At 37.2% G+C, this 20,881-nt stretch overlaps 1 protein-coding gene across 10 annotated transcripts in view; it reads right to left on the reverse strand.

Annotated features, from left to right (window-relative positions):
- The window catches only part of RIC8B (RIC8 guanine nucleotide exchange factor B), a 105,401-nt gene that overhangs the window by 29,581 nt on the left and 54,939 nt on the right, over positions 1 to 20,881 (reverse strand). For all 10 annotated transcript variants that reach the window (XR_003519680.2, XR_003519682.2, XR_003519681.2 and 7 more), the window contains exons 5-7: positions 12,085 to 12,313; positions 11,240 to 11,335; positions 5,853 to 5,997 (exon numbers count right to left, since the gene is read on the reverse strand). Coding sequence is in view for 5 of the 10 variants with exons in the window: in XM_027592064.2 (XP_027447865.1) it covers positions 5,853 to 5,997; positions 11,240 to 11,335; positions 12,085 to 12,313 (470 nt within the window). In the remaining 5 variants the exon portion in view is untranslated. The remainder of the gene's footprint in view (positions 1 to 5,852; positions 5,998 to 11,239; positions 11,336 to 12,084; positions 12,314 to 20,881) is intronic.

Here is a 20,881-nt window from a genome sequence, read left to right on the forward strand (position 1 = left end):
CAGTGTACGGTAGCACAGAGACAGAGAGTGGTCAATAGTAAGATAAAGGCCAAAAAATATCCATTGCTTTTGAACATCAGTTACCTTGTGAGCTTATGGAGAGCACTTCCAGTGGGATCTGGGAGGTAGGGAATGGCAGTGGAAAGCCTAACTTGGAGCAAGTTGAAGCCTGAGTGGGTAGTAAGGATACTAAGAGGAAAACCAGATGAATCTTTCAAGATGCTAAGATATGAAGGACAGTGACATGGAGATGTATATAGGTTGCGGAAAACACAAAGGGACAGTTAAAAACCAAAAGAATAGAGGGTAACTACTTTCTGAGAAGATGAAGAGAAAAGAGCAGCAGGGAAGGAGACTTTAGCTTCAAGCTAAACAGACACTTCTTCCTCGGAGACTGAAATAAAGGAGATGAAAGCAAGCTCGCAGTTGTGGGGCTGCGTGCTGAGTGTGTTCCAGCCTTATTTCTGTGTGATTCAGCCTCAACCACAGTGCCTAGCATATGCTAGGAATGAATGAATGTGTTAACAGGGGGAGAGTTGTATTATAAGTTATTTTCTTTTATTAGACGATGTAAGGCCTCTGTTTTAGGCCCCTGGAGAAAGTATACAATTTTCAGAACAGGTAATACAAGTTTAGATTTGGCTCAACAGAAGTTGGTAGGCACCAGCACAAGGTAACCTGTGGGCCACTGTCCATTGGGGATACAGTTTTAGCCTGGCACAGACGGGTATTTAAGGCACTTAGATGACTTTTTCTGTGCCAAATCTGCCATGAAATTTTGCCCTTTGTATCTCGTACCATCTCCATATTCATTCTTAATTTGGTCTCTGTGTTCCTAACCCAATTTGATTGCTGCTTGCTGTGTCCACTTAGTGGTGTGACTTTTGAGCCTTGATCATGGTACCTCCACCTTCAAGCTTAGCTTTGAATGTCCTTAAGAAGAAAGTTCAACACTGATGAATTATTGGAAATTTATCTCATTTTAATATAGTTTCCCTCCAAACCTAACCCTAACTCCAAAATCTGATGATTTACAAGTTGAATGTAGACTACAAACTTTTTTTTTGGCCAGATGGTTTTAAATTAGAATTAGTTGACAGCATTTAAAAACTGGGAGATTTTATGTAAAAATTCAGAGTCCTGGTTTCTCTTGAAAAATCTGCAAGATTTGGTAACATTGGCCATATGTTCCTTCATGGCAACCATCAGTTGGAGCTAAGTAGCAGCAATGTCCTCTCTCTAATCCTGCATCATCCCCCCTGTTCCCCTAATCCCAACCCACCGCCTTCCCAGCAATGAGTTAAGTGTCAGTTTTCATTTATCATCTTATGTCCAGTCCATTTTTATTACCAGCCTGGCACCTGTAGGCATGTAAGTTTGTAACCCTTGATAAGAAAGTAAGTAAGAGGAGAGCAGAGACCTTGTTTATCTTTATACCTCTGTATTCTCTGGCTCTAGCTCAAAAGTTTTTTATTGAATGGGTAAATTTTTATTTCAGAAGAATATATCTACTAAACTTAAAATCAAATTGGAAGGAAAAGTGGATGAGTATATATAGAATTGTTAAAGATAAAATGAAAATGATACACTTTTGCTAATATGGGTAGGCTTTGGGCTCAAAGGACTATAAAACTTCAAATAGACTAAGAGAGAACAAAGCTAATCCTTTCAAATGGAAAACAATGAGCAAATTCATTTATAAATGCATATACCATATTTGCTATCACTAACACATTAAATGTAAGGTGATTATATTTAGACATGTAATTTATGTATTTAGATATGTAATTATAGAAGAAATACTTTAGTTTTCCTCTTTAAAAAAAATTTAAAAGTAAACAAGAAATGCATGCTCATTGTAGAAAAATTATAAAATACACAGAACTAAAAAAAAGTTACCAGTCATTCTACTACTCAGAGGTAACAATGGATAAGATGTTAGTGTATATTTTGATAAACCCCTTTTGACTGATAGATACAGATGTGTGATTCAGATTTATGTATACATACATAATTATACTTTACTTTAAAAAACAGCTTATTTTGGGCAGAAGACATGAACAGACATTTTTCCAAAGACATCCAAATGGCCAACAGACACATGAAAAAGTGTTCAACATCGCTCGGCATCAGGGAAATCCAAATCAAAACCTCAATGAGATACCACCTCACACCCGTCAGAATGGCTAAAATTAACAAGTCAGGAAACGACAGATGTTGGCGGGGATGCGGAGAAAGGGGAACCCTCCTACACTGTTGGTGGGAATGCAAGCTGGTGCAGCCACTCTGGAAAACAGTATGGAGGTTCCTCAAACAGTTGAAAACAGAGCTACCATATGACCCAGCAATTGCACTACTGGGTATTTATCCCAAAGATACAAATGTAGGGATCTGAAGGGGTACATGCACCCCAATGTTTATAGCAGCAATGTCCACAATAGCCAAACTATGGAAAGAGCCTAGATGTCCATCAACAGAGGAATGGATAAAGAAGATGTGGTGTGTATGTGTGTACACACACACACACACACACACACACACACACACACACACACACTGGAATATTATGCAGCCACCAAAAAAGCCACAAAATCTTGCCATTTGCAACGATGTGGATGGAACTAGAGGGTATTTGCTAAGCAAAATAAGTCAATCAGAGAAAGACAAATATCATATCTCACTGATATGAGGAATTCTTAATCTCGGGAAACAAACTGAGGGTTGCTGGAGTGTTGGGGGGGTGGGAGGGATGGGGTGGCTGGGTGATAGACATTGGGGAGGGTATGTGCTATGGTGAGCGCTGTGAATTGTGTAAGACTGATGAATCACAGACCTGTACCTCTGAAACAAATAATACATTATATGTTTTTTTTTAAAAAAAGAAGATAGCAGGAAGGGAAAAATGAAGGGGGGGAATCGGAGGGGGAGATGAACCATGAGAGACTATGGACTCTGAGAAACAAACTGAGGGATTTACAGGGGAGGAGGGTAGGGGGATGGGTTAGCCGGGTGATGGGTATTAAGGAGGGCATGTACTGAACGGAGTACTGGGTGTTATATGCAAACAATGAATCATGGAACACTATATAAAAAACTAATGATGTAATGTATGGTGACTAACATAACATAATAAAATCAAATTAAAAAAAACCCCAGCTCATTTCTGATCTTGGAGAAACTGATTCAATTCAGCCAGTATTTACAGATTGCCATGTGCAAAGTACTATACCAGTCACTTAATTCCAAAATACTACATCAATCTTTTTTCAAAATCATGAAAGAATTGAATTGTTTAAAAGAGCAGATGTGAGAACAGTTGAAGAAAATTACTGTAAGAGGAAATGTGGCAGAATGGAAAGAGGACTCAAATTTGGGCTTTAGTCCTCAAGCAACTGTATGACCTTGAATAAATTACTGAAAGTGCCAGGTTAACTCATTTATGACCTTGGAAGGTCCTTACAAGAATTAAATGAGATTATGGCATAGAATGTTTGGAACATGATACCCACATACATAATAGTTGTGTTTATTATCATCATTATATTGATCAAATTATGTTGTTAATATACCATCTTAATAAGAGGAACTAAAGCAGAAATAAAGTTTAAGAATTCAATGGATACAACTCAATAGCAAAGACCCCAAATAATTCTATTAAAAAATGGACAAAAAGCCTGAAAGACATTTCTCCAAAAAAACATACAAATGGCCAAAAGGTATTTTTGTGAAAAGGTGCTCAACATCACTAATCATTAGGAAAATGCAAATCAAAACTACAATGAGAGGGGCGCCTGGGTGGCTCAGTCGTTAAGCATCTGCCTTCGGCTCGGGTCATGATCCCAGGGTCCTGGGATCGAGCCCCACATCAGGCTCCCTGCTCCGTGGGAAGCCTGTTTCTCCCTCTCCCACTCCCCCTGCTTGTGTTCCCTTTCTCGCTGTGTCTCTCTCTGTCAAATAAATAAATAAAATCTTAAAAAAAAAACAAAACTACAATGAGAGATCACCTCACACCTGTTAGGATGGCTTTTACCAAAAAGATAAGAGATGGTAAGTGTTGGCAAGGAAGTGGCAAAAAGGGAACCCTTACATACCACTGGTGGGAATGCAAATTGGTGCAGCTACTATGGAAAACAGTATGGTAGCTACTCAAAAAATTAGAAAAAACTACCATATGATCCAGCAATCACACTTCTGGGTATATATCTGAAGCAAACGAAATCATTATCCCCAAGAGATATCTACACTCCCATGCTCACTGCAGCATTATTCACAATAGCCAGATACGGAAAAAAGCAAAGTGTCCACTGACAAATGAATGGATAAAGGAGATGTATATATGTATGTATGTATGTATGTATGTATGTATGTATGTATGTGTGTGTGTGTGTGTATTTATTTATTTCAGCCATGACAGAATGAAATCCTGCTATTTGTGACAACAAGGATGAACCTAGAGAACATTATGCTAAGTGAATAAGCCAGAGAAAGACAAATACTGTATGATCTCACTTATATGTGGAATCTTAAATAAAAAAAAAAATTAAGCTCCTACAAGCAGAGAGTAGAATGGTGGTTGGGGATAGGGGAAATGAGGAGATGCTGATCAAATGCTATAAGCCTTCAGTTATAATAAGTTCTGAAGATCAAATGTACATCATGGTGACTACAGTTGATAGTATTGTACACCTGAAATTTCTAAGAGTACGTCTTAAGCATTCTCACCACACACACACAAAAACAAAAAGTAACTATGTGAGGTGGTAGATGTCTTAATTAACCTGTGTTAATCACTTCTTCAAATATATACAACTTCACTTGTCAATTAGGTCTCAATAAAGCTGGGTAAAAAAAAGAATTAAACTAACTTAAGATTTTGAGGGAAGTGAGTTTTCTACCTCCAAATTATGTCTCACAAAACTGAGGTACTTTAAAAAAGTGGAATACAAAATCTGCTTAGATGGGATTTTTATACCAATACATTTACAAAACTAGGAACTAAAGAAAGAAATAGTAAAAATATCCAGATATCTTGAAGTTCCTTGTTTGAAGAACTTGCTTTTGCAAGAGCTTTGCCCATATAATTTTAAGAAATATTTGAAATGGTTAGATGTTATCTTGGAAGACAATCACTTTATATATACTTACAGAATGGTGTTTATTACATTGTAGTATAATTATTTTAAAATTTCTCTCTACCTCTATCTTATCCTTATCTCAAGGGTAAGGGGTTGTTTATCTTAGGCATTTTTTGCACTTTCCATCCTCCTTTTCTCACTTCCATAGTATGTTACGTAGCTCACACTGAATAATTATTTATTGATAAAATAACTTTGTGAAGAAACCAAGACTCCTATAGCTTTAATTCCAAGAGGAATTAAAAAGGGGAACTAACCCAGGCCTGTGTCTGGTTATCAAAATAGTAGCACCTTGGGGGACCCGGCTGGCTCAGTTGGTACAGCGTGTGACTCTTCATCTCAGGGTTATGAGTTCGAGCCCCACACTGAGTGAAATTACTTATAAAAAATAAAATCTTAAAAAAAAAAAAAGTAGCACCTGAATTACTTAAGTGGATTTTTCATAGTGACTCCAGGTCCTAACTCATCAAGATTAAGAAGTGTGGGCTAAGGATACAGAAGGCAAAGTTTAATATGAGTGTGTTTGCACATCTCAATGAATTCAGAAGCATATAGAAAATGTTTTTAAATTATTAATTTTTAATATCTCCTCAGGCCCTCTAATAGAAGACAGGAGCAAGCTCTGAAAAGAGTGGAATGATATGGCCACTATTAACCGAAAGATCTTTCAAATTCCCTCTGAAAAATAAAAAAGAGAGCAAAGAGAGTTTAACCTACCTCTCTCTTTGCAAAGGACAAAAAGGAATTCAGCAGCAATTTGCTTGACTCCAAGGTCAACATGTGTCATGAGGCGCACCAGCTTATTTCTCACAGTTGAGCCAACTTCAGGTCGATTTGTCACATCCCTCAATGGTGGTAAAACCTAATGGCAGAAATGCAAAAACCATCATCAGTCGTGGGGTACTAGAGTAAGTGAGGATGGTATCATGCAACTGGTCAGTCTTATAATGTCTATGAGCTCAGTTTTGTAAGAGTGGAAAAAGCTTTTAAAAACTAAATAGGTTTGCTTCCAAATAAAACAAAACAAAACAAAACCCTCAAATGATTTCATGCTTGTAATGAAATTTCATTTGAAGAGAAACATCTCTTCACTGTACCACCATGAAATACTCTAATTTGAGTTTTTAATCACCAAAGCATCTGGAATGCCTTTGCCTGCCTCTATCAAAATCCATTTTAAAGTCAGGGTCAAGTTTCTCCTTCCACAGGGCCCTCCTTAATACTTATACTCCTATTGATTTTCCCCTTCTTGTAATTCCTGCAGCATTTTCAGTATTTACTAAAAAAATCTGTACTTAGGTTTTCTTGTTTTATTTTATAATAAAAAATGGCTATTAATTATTGAATACTTTCTAGGTGCTAGTTGCTATAATAGAGGATATACATACATTCTCTATAATCAATCTCCACAGTAACCTTGCAAAGGAGGTAGTAACATCACTATCATCCCTATTTTATCGACTGATCCACAGAGGGCTTAGGACACTTCTTGGTTTGTCTGTTTTTTTGCTCACTCACTCACCTAGTCATCCACCCAGACCCCTCCCTCTTCAGGGTCTCCTCCTATTTCAATTGGTTGCTTCATCTCAGCATCTTCTGCCAATTCTCTTTCTCCTCTTGTTTTCTAAGTATTGGAATATTCAAGGGTTGAGCTCTTGGGCAACATTCTTCACTATTTTCACTTAATCTACTGGTGATCTTATCCAGTTTTATGGCATTATATGGTCTCTATATACTAAGAACTCCCTGAGTTATATTTCTATTTTGATTTCTTTACTGACTTCCAGACTTTTATAGGCCTCTCAAATTTAGCATGTCCTAAACAGAACTCTTGATGCTCCCACCAAAGCTGTTCCTTCTTAGTTTTCCATCTCACTAAATGGTAAGTCTATTTTTCCAACTGTTTAGTACACACACCTTGGAAATAGCCTTTTCTCTTTCACACCCCATAACTAACCACAAGCAAATGATATTGTTTCTACCTCTGAAATATATCCATAATTCAGCCACTTCTCACTACCCCCTCTAATATTATTAAATCCAAGTTACCGATATGTCTCACCTGAACTGGTTATTACCACAACCTCTCAGTGTTCTCTGCTTTCATTCTGGTCCTTCTAATGATTTCTTCTCTACAAAGCAGCTAGGGATCCTCTGAAAGTCAGATCATGTCATTCCTGTTCTCCAAGTCCTCCAGTTCCTAGGGCTTCTCATCTTACAGTGAAAAACAATGTTCTTACAACTCCCTTAGGTTTCACATAATCCAGCTTCCTGCTATTTTTCTAACTTCATTTCTACTATACTCCTGGCCTACACTGCTACAGCCGCACAGACCTACCTGGAACTCCTTACGCACACCCCTCACTTTCCTGTCTCATGGTCTGTGCATTTGCTGCTCCCTCTGCCCAGAAACTCTTTGTCTAGAAACTTGCATGGCTCATTCCTTACTTCAGGTCTGTGTTCAAATGTCACTTTATAGGAAGACATTTCCTGACCACCCTACATGACCTCTCTTTTTCTGTGCACCACCCTCCTCCAACCATTTTAATCTTCCTCACAGCATTCCTCACCACCTGATACAGTATATATTTCTTTACTGTTGGCCTTCTTCTGTAAGAGTCAGTGCCATGGGGGCAGGGATTTCTTTGTTTTCTTTACTGCTCTCAGTACACGGCATATTACATGTGTTTAATAAATATTTGTTGACTGAAGGAAGAATGGATTAATTCAAATATTTTTTCAAAGATTTTATTTTAAGTAGTCTCTACACACAATGGGGGGCTCGAACTGACAACCCCGAAATCAAGAGTTGTATGCTCTACTGACTGAGCCAGCCAGGCGCCCCTCAAATATCTTTCTAAAAGTGCCTTCTATAAGCTAGGCACTATGAGGATAAAAACAAAGTCAAATAATTTACTGTACCAGGCCCTTCATGTGTATATCATTTTATTTAGTCCGTTCAAATGACTTCTTTCCTCTCTCTCTTTCTATACTGAGTGCCTACCATGTATCAGGAGGTATTGGAGGTGCTGTGAACACAAATGGCAACTAAATCTCAGAAAATTGAATCATCTACCCAAAGTATTTACACAGAAGCCGTATTTCAATATTTCTGATAGGGTAGAGCACCAGAATTTCTATGCTCTAAAGGCACAAAGTCATTGCATAGTAAATCCTTATTATTTGATTCAGCCAACCATACTGAGTTTTATATGGTCTCTATATACTGAATGTATTGAAGAATGAGATATCTAAAAAGTGATTTCATGTAGCATGTGCCTATTGTTCCAGACTGAAGAATCTATTAACAAAAGTTATCACCCCAAAATTTTGTTAGCTATGTTTTGGATTTCTTAAAAACAAGTTTTTTAAAATAGAAGTTTGTTGCTTTTATTCTTATATATCACTCCCAAACAAACTGCATTTGTATGGACTCATTCTATTTCCTCCCAAATATTACCCTCCAACAATCTTCTTTCTTTTGACAAATCTTGTTCATTTCCTCTTTCAAATCCACAGATTCTCGTCTCTTTTGTAAGCCTTTCCAGACTAACCTAACCTGGGTCAGTAATTTCTACCATCTGTTCTATTTCTACCCACCTAAATACTTAAGACCAATTTCCTTTGGGTATGTATGAGTTGGATTTAATCAGGTATTAACTACAGGGCATAATAATTAATTAGCCATCATTCCATTTATACTATTACCAAAATTAATCATCTGTTACTTTACATTCTGCCTTTCTTAATCATCATAGTTTAGACTGCATCTTTCTCAGAAGGAAAGTTGATTTTTTTGTGTGTCTTTTATCTTAGTCATCTTTACTTGTCATGTTTTATCTCTATACTGTAGTGCTTCTTTGAGGACAGAAAGTGGGTCTCATAATCTTTGTGTCCACATAATATGTGGCCCAAGGCCTTCATATAAAGCTGTTTAACAAACAGGTTTTTCTTTTACTATCTTGGTCAGAGATAGCAAAATCTAAACAGTTCAGTTGAACATGGATCTCCTATGAAAAAAAGCTAAAATATAGAAAACTTAAAATATTTTTCGTTTATTATTCTTTACCAAGTACTCCTAGTCACAGTAGAATGTCTTAAAATAATCAAATTGGAAATGACCTTAATTCATTAACTATTTTATTTGATTTAAATGATTATTCATGCTTTCATGGTACTACTCTCTTCTTCCAATGGACTGTAAATTCCTCAAAGAAAGAGTCTCTACTTTCTAATATCTCCTTAGCATCAGTATCTACTAATGTGCTTCACGTGTAATAAAGGTGCTTACTAAATCTTGACCATAAACATAAAGGGAGAAATGAAGCGGGTTCATTTAACAAGGGAAATTCTACATGGCAAAAAAAAAGCAGTGGGGTGAATGGTGGTACCATGTACGGGGAAATGTGGAAAGAAGGAAAGAAACAGGGTGAAGGGATGGGAAATCAAGAACTTGGTTTGGGATATGTTAAACTTAAGACCTCTACTATACATCCAAGGGGAGGAGATGAGGAGGCAGCTTGTTATGTCAGTCTGGAGCTGAGGGGACAGGTCAGGGCTAGAGAGATAAATTTGGGAGTCATCAGCATATAGATGATTTTCAAAACCATGACTGCTGAATGAGATCACCAGGGTAGTGGGAGTGGAGACAAAGACAATATTGTCTCGGGGCACTCAGACAGTGCAAAGAGGTTCCCTATTGTGTCCTAGAAACCAAGTGGAGAAAGTATTTCAAGAAGGACAGAATACTCAGTTACATCAAAATGCACTGGGGGAATGCATTTTAAAAAACAGATTTGAGAACTATTGGATATGGCAATATTGGGTTGGTGACTTTTGAGGAGTACCTTTGCAGTGGGGTGGAAAGTATGAAAGCCTAATTTTGGTGGGTTCAGGAGAAAAAGATGAGTAAAAAGAATAGAGAGGGTGAGTATGGAAAACTCTTCTGGGGAACACTGCACTAAGAAGAGCAGAGTGATAGGGAGGCAGCTTGAGAAGTGAAATTGAGGGAAGGTTTTGTTTTGTTTTGTTTTGTTTTTAAGATGGAAGATGTGTTTGCGTGAAGACAGAAATGACCCAGTACATTAAAAAAAAAAAAAGAAAGATTAACGTAAGAAGAGAGGAAATAAATGCAGGAGCGAAGTTCCTGAGAAGGTGAGCAGGAGAGGAATCCAGGGCACAAGTGCAGAGGCTGGCCTCAGAAGAAAGCGGGGACAATTCACCCATTATGATAGAAGGGGAGACAAACGACATATGATATGGGCAGATGGACAGAGGACCAGTGGTGGAAAGAACTCTTACCATGAGCTCTGCTACCCATCCTTCTCTAAACCTTCACCATCAGCTCTCTTTTCAACTGGCCTCCTTGCATTTACTCCCATTCTCCTAGTCTATCCTACATATAGTAGCCAGAGTATTTTAAAATATAAATGACATCCCCTTCATTTAATTCCCCTTTCTCAAAATGGTCCAGTGCTTTCCCATCTCACTTAGAAGAGAATCACAAGTCCTATACAACCTTAGGCCATCTGGTTCTTGCTTACTTTTTTTACTCCTTGCCAACTTGGTCTAGCCTCCTTGCTTTTCCATAAGCATGCCAAAGCATCCTCTCATCTCAGGGACTTTGAACTTGTTCTCTTTACATTCCTCTTCCAGATTTTCTGAGAGCCTTTTCTTACTTACCCAAATTTCTGCTCAAATGTCACTTTCTCAGAGAGGCCCTCCCCATTCCCCTAAGTCTCCCCTTCTGCTGCTGTCTTTCTTTAGAACATATCATTACATGACATTATAACATAAATGTATTCATTTCCTTTTTGTTGCCCCACTGTAAGGTAAACTCCACAAGGCAAAGACATCATCTGTCTTTCAGTGCTTAGGAGACAACACAAAGTAGATCTCAACTATTTGTTGAATAAATGAATGAATGACTCAGAAAAAATACTATTTTCTGGATTAGGAAGATTTCAAAGATTAAAACTAACTTTTCTGAGTTTCTGATTTTATGAAAGAAAACCATTATGAAAGAATGCAACTCATTAATTCTATTTTTAAAAACCACATATAAGAAGATTAACTATGAGGAGTAATTTGCATTAAGCAGTTACCTGATCTTTGAGAAATTTTCTGATGTTTCGATGGGCTCGGGAACATTCTGTTAACAAGCTGAGAACTGGAGTGAGACCCTCTCTATAGCTGCTTCCCTATAAAGAAAACCAGACATACTGTATTAGTTTCTAACAGTATTACTTTCCTCTGTATAACTGAGCACGTTAATATTCCTTTTTTGAGGGAGAGACATTTTATGTTACCAAAGCTTTACGAACTATTTAAGAAATTATTTTTCTAACAATGTTTCCATTCCATCAGTTATCTTCATGTTTATTAATGTCCATTTTTATCCTCCTTGGATTTTCCTACATTTTGTGGGGTCCTCACTGGCTCAGCCAATGGGCTTAAATGAGGCAAAGGTTTTGATGACCCACCCACACTACCTTGCTGCCTTTTAATATAGTTAAGCTGACAAAGTAAGTGACAGACAAGAGAAAATAAGCAGCTCACAACAAATGAAAAGTTGATGATTTTTTTTTAAAGATAGCTTTTAGTTATTATGTAAGTATTTATCATCAAGTTTTTTGGGGGGGATAATTTTTACTTCTAGGTCTTACAAAATACTTACATGGAAAGTAATTTTTCCTTTGCTTTCAGGCCCTAGTCACAATTTTGGTCTTGCATCAACAAAATTTTTGGCTTTAAACAAATAAATTCACTTGTTTTTTTGCCATTAATCATATACCGTAATAAAATGATTTCCAGAGTACAATCACACAAAATGTCAGCTATTAAAAAAAAAGTTTAAATTTAAAAAATCATGCCCTGTGATGTCTGCATATATGGCACATTTACATTCTTTAGAAATATTTTCCCAAGGCCTCCATTTTATCAGCCTTACCTTGTCTATTCTCTTCTCCATAAAATTGAGTAAAACATGAATGGCTTCCATATTCATACCATTGTATACCATGGTATTGTTTTTCAAAACAGTTTCTTTCTCAGCTGTTTTATCACTGGGCAGTTCATCCAGTGTCGTTGCCTCTTGGGCCGTTTCTTCATGGGTTAATGGACAAATGAGAACATCCAAACAAGAGACCGGAACATTGCTTAAAAGGTTGACTGCATTGCTGAAAAGCAATTTAAAAATACAATATTTTGATTTCATTGAATAGTCCTTTAAAATGCAAACATAATAAGAAGTTCAGAAATGACTTCTAGGAGTCAATTAAAATTTTTCTTTTTCAAAACAAGCCTTTAATATTACTTGGCATTTACTAAGAGACAGAAAATAAAGGGAAATGTTTTAAATACACATATGACAAATTAGAAAGAACAGATGTTAAATGGACACACACAATCACATGATGTCATGTCACTTTCTGAAATGCTAAAATAGGAATTAGTGTGCTTTAACACCAGCTCTTTAATTTTATTATGATACAACGCTAGGCTTATATTTTTTCCTTGGGGTTTTAAATCCTTTTGTGGAGCTACTGGTGTTTTATTATTCCTTAGATTACAACATAAAGCATCTGAGAAGCTGTATATAAGCAGCTTATCACAGAGGCAACAACATTAAAACCCAAATATTATAGGATTAAGTTTTGTTCTTTCTACGTATAAAAAATACAATTTTTAGATCATCCCATTTTAAAAAAGACATTAGCAGAAAATGGGTAATGGTGCTTTTTCTCCTTTTCTCATCACCAGGTCTCTTCAAAAGAGGCCAACAGAGCCATTTCAAATCTTTATCCCCTAGGCCTTTCTGCTACCTTATTAATGAACACATGCACCTGGGATGCACACCAGTAGGGGGAACCCAAACCTTGTGTATTTGGTATTCCCTAAAAATCTTGTTCTGTTGCTCAGTGTGTAAGAGATTAAAGTGACGCTAATAATTTAAAAATTAGACATGTTCTCAATTAACAGATTTTCCTTCAGGCATTATTTCACATTCTTTCATCTAAAAGAAGGTGGTATTCTCTGCTAACTGGATCTTCTAAGCCTGTGCCTCAGAACTTCCTGATAAACAACAATGGAAAGACAGGCATTACATTTCCTACTGACAGAGAAGCAGATCTAAAAATAACCACATCCTGACTAAAAATAAACTTGCAAATGCAATCAAAAAGTCTAACCACTTGGAAACCAAACTCAGGGCTTAATCTATCTGATTGTGTCTTAATTTAGACCACAATAGTTCCTTTTAATTTAGATTATAGTGACACCCTCAAAAATAAAAGTAAACAACAAAAATAAAATACACATTTTTTTTCTTTCAATCTGAAGTTCTCCAAGAATGAGTATTTCCTTCCTTTCTTTTTATATTATGGAAAAAAATATTCATAAGAGATCAAAGTTTAAAAATTAGACAATGCAGAACAATGAGTAGTAATGTAAAGGGTATCAAAAAAATCTGAGCCACGAACAAAAATAACAAATCCTATGAATGAATGATTCCTGGTAAAATACACGTTATTTGGTGGTCCCCACGAAAAATCTGTTGCTGCTGCTGTGATTACTACCTGCTACTGTTAAACAATGGCCCTAATTTTGGTTATTTGTAAAAAATCACAATTGGTTGAAATACAATACTTTTCCCACAAACTTTCTTTTAAAATTTTTTGCAAACATCTGTAGTTCTTTATCTAGACTTAAAAATGTTTCGCTTCTGACTTAAGCATTTGGAAACTGTTGTTAAATATCACAGATTCACTGGGGGTGAAAACAAACAAAAGAACTCTACCATAGAATTACTTTCTAAAACTGTATAAACCATTTTGAAATGTTAGGATTTTTTTTTCAACACACAGGGCAATAGGCACTGGAGTCCACTGATAGTATGATTCTCTAAATCTACCATAGAGACCACACTGAAAAGTTTAAGACAATGTATTTCATTACAAAGGAATGTTTCCCTTTAAATTCATTTAAAATAAGCAGTTTCCAGGAATCCGGTAAATTTAAGAAACCAAATGTAGAGTTTGATTCAACAAATATTTGGAGGTTTTAGGCTTTTCAAGGAAAGTTCCCATTTTCTCGTTTCTTATTAAACAACTGGGTTTCCAAACAACTACAAAATTAATTTTCTGGCTCACTGTGTTTGAGCTATTCTTTTTAAGTAAGGAAGGCCCGCTTTTTGAGCTCTGTCACTTCTCTGACAGTTTTATTTGTGGTAGAAGAGTGTATGAAATTCTCCAGCTACCAGGAAGTCAGTGACTATGCACAGATCCGCACAATGGTGTTTGCATTCCTACTCCAGGGGGTAGAAATACTGTGTATATTACTCTCCCCTTTTCAGCTTCCTAGAGATCATTAATCACTGGGACATGACATCCTCCCACTCCTGCTCCCAGCCCCCTCCTGATATGCAGATTCAAAAGCAATGCCTATTTAGAACTCCTTAACGCCGTGATTAAAGCCTTGTTAGTTGTGGGAGAGGGGAGGCAATCTAAAGACCAGTCCTGTATCAGTCCTGGACTAAACATAATTTAATACCAAATGACAATGAGGAGCATGATAATGGTACATGTAGACCTATAGCCATTAATAAATCTTCCTGATTCAAATATATCTTCTTTATATTTGGGACTCACATATCTTTTCTTTATGGCTAGAGAATTTACTTAAATGAACCTTAAGATCTCCAAAAGACTTTCTCCAAAAGATGTAAATTCCTAACTTTAGCTCAATTCAGTAATTATTTATTACTTGTGTCAGGCATTGTTTTATGAAGAAAAGAGACAAATCTCTGCCTTTATGGAGCTTATTTTCCAGCATGGAGAGGACAGTCAATGAAAAGTATACAAAACAAGTAAGATGACCGAATAACATGAGAGAAGGTGATAAGCGGCCTGGCGGAGAAACCCAGGAAGGTAAGATAGAACAGGTGGGTTATAATTTTGAATAGGGTAGTCCTCACTAAAATGGTGCCATTTAAGCAAAGACTGAAATGAAGTGAGGGAATGAGCCATGTGGACTATGTGGGCAAAGAGGATTTCAGAAAGAAAAGCAAGAACAAAGGCTCCAAGGTAGAAAAAGTGGCATAACTGAGGAGCTGTGAAGTTGGTGTTGCTGAACCACCATATACAGGAAAAGGAGTAGGAGAGGAGATCAGATAGGTATAGGGGCCAGACTGGCACTGGAGGCGGAGATCAGACAGGTATAGGGGCCAGACTGGCACTGGAGGCGGAGATCAGACAGGTATAGGGGCCAGACTGGCACTGGAGGCGGAGATCAGACAGGTATAGGGGCCAGACTGGCACTGGAGGCGGAGATCAGACAGGTATAGGGGCCAGACTGGCACTGGAGGCGGAGATCAGACAGGTATAGGGGCCAGACTGGCACTGGAGGCGGAGATCAGACAGGTATGGGGGCCAGACTGGCACTGGAGGCGGAGATCAGACAGGTATGGGGGCCAGACTGGCACTGGAGGCGGAGATCAGACAGGTATGGGGGCCAGACTGGCACTGGAGGCGGAGATCAGACAGGTATAGGGGCCAGACTGGCACTGGAGGCGGTTGTAATTTAATTTTATTCTCAGTGAAGTGGGAGCCACTGTAGGGTCTTGCATGGTGATGTACTCTTATTTACCTTAAAAGGGTCACTCTGACTACTGCATTGAGAACAGATGGTAGGACATCAAAGGTGAGAAGAATCAGGATGTCACTATAATAATTCAGGAGATTGAACATGATGATAACAGTGAAGTGGTTACATCTGGATATATTTTGAAAGACATTTCTTGACAGGCTTGTTGTGAAGCGTGAGAATCCAAGTTCTAGCCTTATCAAGTGGAAAGCTGGAGTTGCCATAAACTGAAATGTGAAACACTGGCAGAGAAGCAGTTTTTAGGGGAAGATTGAGAGTTTAATTTTGGATATGTTAAGTTGGGGATATCTATTAGACTTCCAAGGGGAGATGTTAATAGGAAGTTAGCTGCAAGAGTCTGAAGTTCAGGGGGGGAGATCTGGATTAAAGATAGAAACTGAAGAGTTATTAGCATGCGGATGGTGTCTGAAGATAAAGGGTTGGATTAGATCAGTGAGGGAATGAGTGTGGACTGAAAAACTAAGAGGGCTGAACCTGGGGCACTCTATTGTTTAGAGGCTGAGGAATTGAGGAAGAAATTAAAACTAGTGAGGTGGGAGGAAAACCAAGATACAATGGTATCTTGGAAGAAAGTATATACGCAAAAATGGAGTGATTACGTTGTCAAATGATGTGGACAGATCAAGTAAGATGACAAGTGAAAAATGTCCACTGGGTTTAGCAATATGGAAGTCACTAGTGACCTCAATAATAGCCATTCTGGTGGAGCAGTGGATCCAAAGCCCAAGTAGATCAAATTCAAGAGAGAACAGCAGAAGAACCAGATAGTCAAGAGAAGACTGAAGCAGCTGCAGGTGAGAAGTGTCAAGAAAACTTTGGATAAGATATGGATGGAAAGACCCCTGAATGCTGCTCTCAGCAAAGCATAGCTTTTTAACCCACAGCAGCCTGGTCATTGGTCATTGTTCTCTAAATGTGCCATAGACACAAACTCTTTTCTGTATTTGGCCATGTGTTCTCCTGCCTAGCATGTTCTCATTCTTTAAGACTAGCTTAAACCTCACTTCATTCACAACAAATATTTACTATGCCTTGTGCTAGGTGCTAAGTATACAGTGTAAAGCAGAGGACAAGGCCTCTAAAGGAGGGGCCTTAGTAGGCAATGAGAGCAGAAAAGTACATGTATGTCTGTGTGGAGTGGGGTAGGGATATTATAAAGGGGACTGCCATAAGATGTAGGTTATAGCCAGATGGGTTACTGATGACCTTAAACCAGAGTTATTCTGGCAAAAAAGAAGGTGTAGAAGCCAGGGAAACATAGATTTCCCCGATAAGGCTGCCGATTATTAATAAATGCAAAACGACAATACAAGCTTGCTCTTTAACATAAAGACAGAGGGGAGCCATAGAGGATTCTAAGCAGACATCTGCTTTTTGAGAAACAACTCTGCATGCAGGGGAGAGGATGGACCAAACTGTTGGGTTAGGTAAAACTCTCCCACAGGACTGAGCCGCCTGCAGCAGTGGAGAAAGAAGGTGGCCTGACAGATCTGGGGTTGGGTGCTTCAAGACTGGCAGGACATGGACAACGAGGGCATACAGATTAGGTTGAAATGATGAACCAATGCCTTAGAATAGGGAGGGAAGAAAGTAAACCCACAGGGGGCTCATAAGTAGGAGAAACAGCTATCACCAGGAGACCAGAGGTCTGGATGAGGATGGAGAACAAGTACAGTATGAGTAAGGAAGACTTTCCTCCTCATGTTAGACCACAGTGAGCTAGTCCTTTAAATTCTATTAGCAGTTATTATTTGGACAATTAATTCACTGGGAAGCTACTCAAAAACTATCTTGTGACAGCTCTTCGATTATGGCCTTGAATTATTTTTTAACTTTTCATATTTATGTCTTATCTCCTCATTTAGACTTTATGTTCCTCCAGAGTATGCACTGTGGAGCCCTTCAAGCACCTAGCATGGTGCTCAGTGATAGTTCAAAAAATCTCTCTTCACCTAGATAACTGTTATTCACAGTAAGAAGCAGGTTAAAGGGCTAGGAGCTTCAATGATAACAAAAAAATAAAATAAGACCCCCCTTCTCTGATCTCTCCAAAGTAAACTCTCTTGTCTTCTATATACCTACATAAGCTTGTCTGTGTCTTACACAACCCTCATCAACATAACTGCACTTATTTACTTACATGTCTGTTTTATCCCCTAGCTGGTGAGCCCTGGAGAACACAGATTACACTGTATTCATCTTTGCTGTTCTTGAGCTCCACATAGTGTCTAACATAGAGTAAGTGCTCAGTTAATAAGTAGAAGCCAAAATGAAATCATCCAATTTTCAAACTTCTACAAAAAAAATTTTTTTAAATTGAAGTATAGTTGACATACAATGTTATATTAATTTCAGGTGTACAACATAGTGATTTGACAATTCTATACATTACTCAAACTCAATGTTCACCACCTTAAGTGTAGTTACCACCTGTCACTAAATAACATTATTACAATATTATTGACTTTATTCCCTATGTTATACTTTTCATCCCTGTGACTTACTTATTTTATAACTGCAAGTTTGTACCTCTGAATCCCCTTCACCTGTTTTACCCATTCCCCCAATCTCCTCTCCCCTCAATTTTCAAACATTAATTAAAAGTTGGCCATGTCTAAGACATTGTGCTGTGGTGGTAATCATTTTGCAATATGTAAATCTATCAAATTGTACACCTTAAACTGAAACAATGTTATATGTCCACTGTATCTCAATAAAGCTGGAAAAAAAGACATTGCCTAGGATTGTAATGAGGTATCATTAGGTACTAAATTGTCTCCTTCAGTATATGAGATAAAATACATTAGTCTAAGCAAAGAAACAACAAAAAAGGCAAGGAAGTAAGTACTTTTTAAAGAAACACGGGCTCTCTGAGTGCGGGAAAAAAAAAGAAAGCGTTTTGTAGATGTCAAGGTGCAAAGTGAAAGAAAGTAGATTGAGAGGCTAAAATAAATTAAATCAGATCTGGTCCTTCCCTCTCCTCTCCTCACCTTTCTAGCGTTTAGGCCATTTCCATTTCCCCCCTTCTCTCTAAAATAAAACAAAACCACAACCACATCTACATGCAACTGTTTTTGGCTGTTTATGCATAAACTTACTGATTATGGACAAGAGGGCTAAAAATACTTTCAGGAAGATAGCAGAGATGAACAGAATTAGGATGTCCTTTAATGTATCAAAAAAGATGGCTCAAACCAACAATTTACTTGTTACTTTAAGTATAGACAAAAGGAAATGAAATAAGTAGATTTTAAAAACTATCTAAGATGCTGATTAGAGGAGATAAAGGTTAAGGTCAGCAGTCTATGCGAGCGAACTCATTTTATCTCTATGTCGTGTCCTCTTGATTGCTCTGGGGGTGGGGAAAAAAAGGACACTGTTGTACAGAGACAGCACATCAGAAAAAGCTGCTGCCAAGCCATGTTTCTACTCACTCACAGGAGCCTAGTCGACTCCTGCCATGCATGTATCATAGAACACATGTGGCTTGAGAAAAACTTAAGATGAATGGAAAATAGATTTCTCTACATGATCACAGGATATACTTAGAAATGAGTTCCTAACAAAATATCAAAATCAAAAACAACTTTTAAAAAGAGATCTGGAACTCCGTATTGGATCTAAAAGCCAGTGTGCTTATTGTAATAATAGTAACAGAAGTGGCGGTGGCAGCAGCGTGATGGCAGAGGCGATAGCAGCTCACGCACTTGGCGAGTGCTTCCTCAGTGCCAGGGACAGAGTGCTTTGTTAATTTCTCATTTACTCATTGCTACAACTCTTTGAGTTTAATGACAAGGCATAATCATATACTATCCAGGTATGCTTATTTCATTACATTTTTCCTTAAAGTGTCAAAAAGAAAAAAACAAACTTAGAAAATAACTTTAAAAAAAATGGAACAAAATGGTACTTTGAAAACATTCTGATTTTTTTAACTTAGCCTTAAACACACACCTGATTTTCAGGGTCACTATAAATATGCAGAATTTAGTGGATATTACAATCCTAGTAAGTTTCCTAATATAGCCCTTTGAGGTTAATGCAGTTTTCTCCGTATTTAAATGGCTTAGCCTAGAGTCACTACTCAAACGATACTAATCACTTTAATTCTGATTAAAGGGACATGCAGGGCCATTCCAGATAAACTGTCAAGTCAGCAGCAACCTCAATCTCCTAGGTAAGCCTTGAGATATACTTCTATATCCTGTTTGTGGCTCTAGGGATATCCCTTCTTATTTACAGTGTAGCTAATAGATATTTTATCAGAGCAACTTTTAAGATAAAAGCAAATTTAAAGAAAAATATCTTTAAAATTTATTTAAGAATATTTTAAAGCAAATATTATCAGAAGGAAAATAAAGAAATCTGATTACTTTTTTAAAAATCTGTTTTTTAAAACCTCTCTTCTTACTCTTTTTTGATAAATACTGGGTGCTGTGTTAAAATATTAAATTTATCAGAGAAATCCTTAGCAATGTTTTTTGTAACTAGTGTTAAAAATTCCCAAAACACTTTCTCCTCACATTCTTGTATGAATGCCATTTAACTTATGATACCTGATTTCCAAAAAAAAAAAAAAGCCATCAATTTACTGCTGGGCTTATTATAAATCCATTTTTAAAAAGTTTTAGCATCTGTATTTCTAGTGTCTTTTGATTATTAAAATTATAGTGAGTCAAAATGTTTAAGTTTTTTTAGAGGCTATGATTTATTGAACTTTATTGAATTTTTTAAAGGCACAGTCTCAAGAAAATTAAAGGAAATTTTGATCGAAAGATGAAAAAAAAATCACACTTTTTCATTGTGAAGAAAATAATCTTTTTAATGTTTGCAGGACAGAGTACATAAAGATAACCTATCAACAAACTCTGTGTAATATCAAATAATAAATTGCTGATCATAACTAAAATAATAAGGATTTCATTGAAAAATAACAATTAAGGTTATCTTTCATTTTTACACTCTGGTTGTGTTTCTATGAAATTTTATTTAAGCCATATTTTGAAAAACAGAATATTGTAAATTCTCAAAAGGTGCTTTCTACTATTAAGAAGAATCCAATTTTGGGCGCCTGGGTGGCTCAG

The sequence above is a fragment of the Zalophus californianus genome, chromosome 9, assembly GCF_009762305.2.
Source record: "Zalophus californianus isolate mZalCal1 chromosome 9, mZalCal1.pri.v2, whole genome shotgun sequence".
NCBI lineage: Eukaryota > Metazoa > Chordata > Mammalia > Carnivora > Otariidae > Zalophus > Zalophus californianus.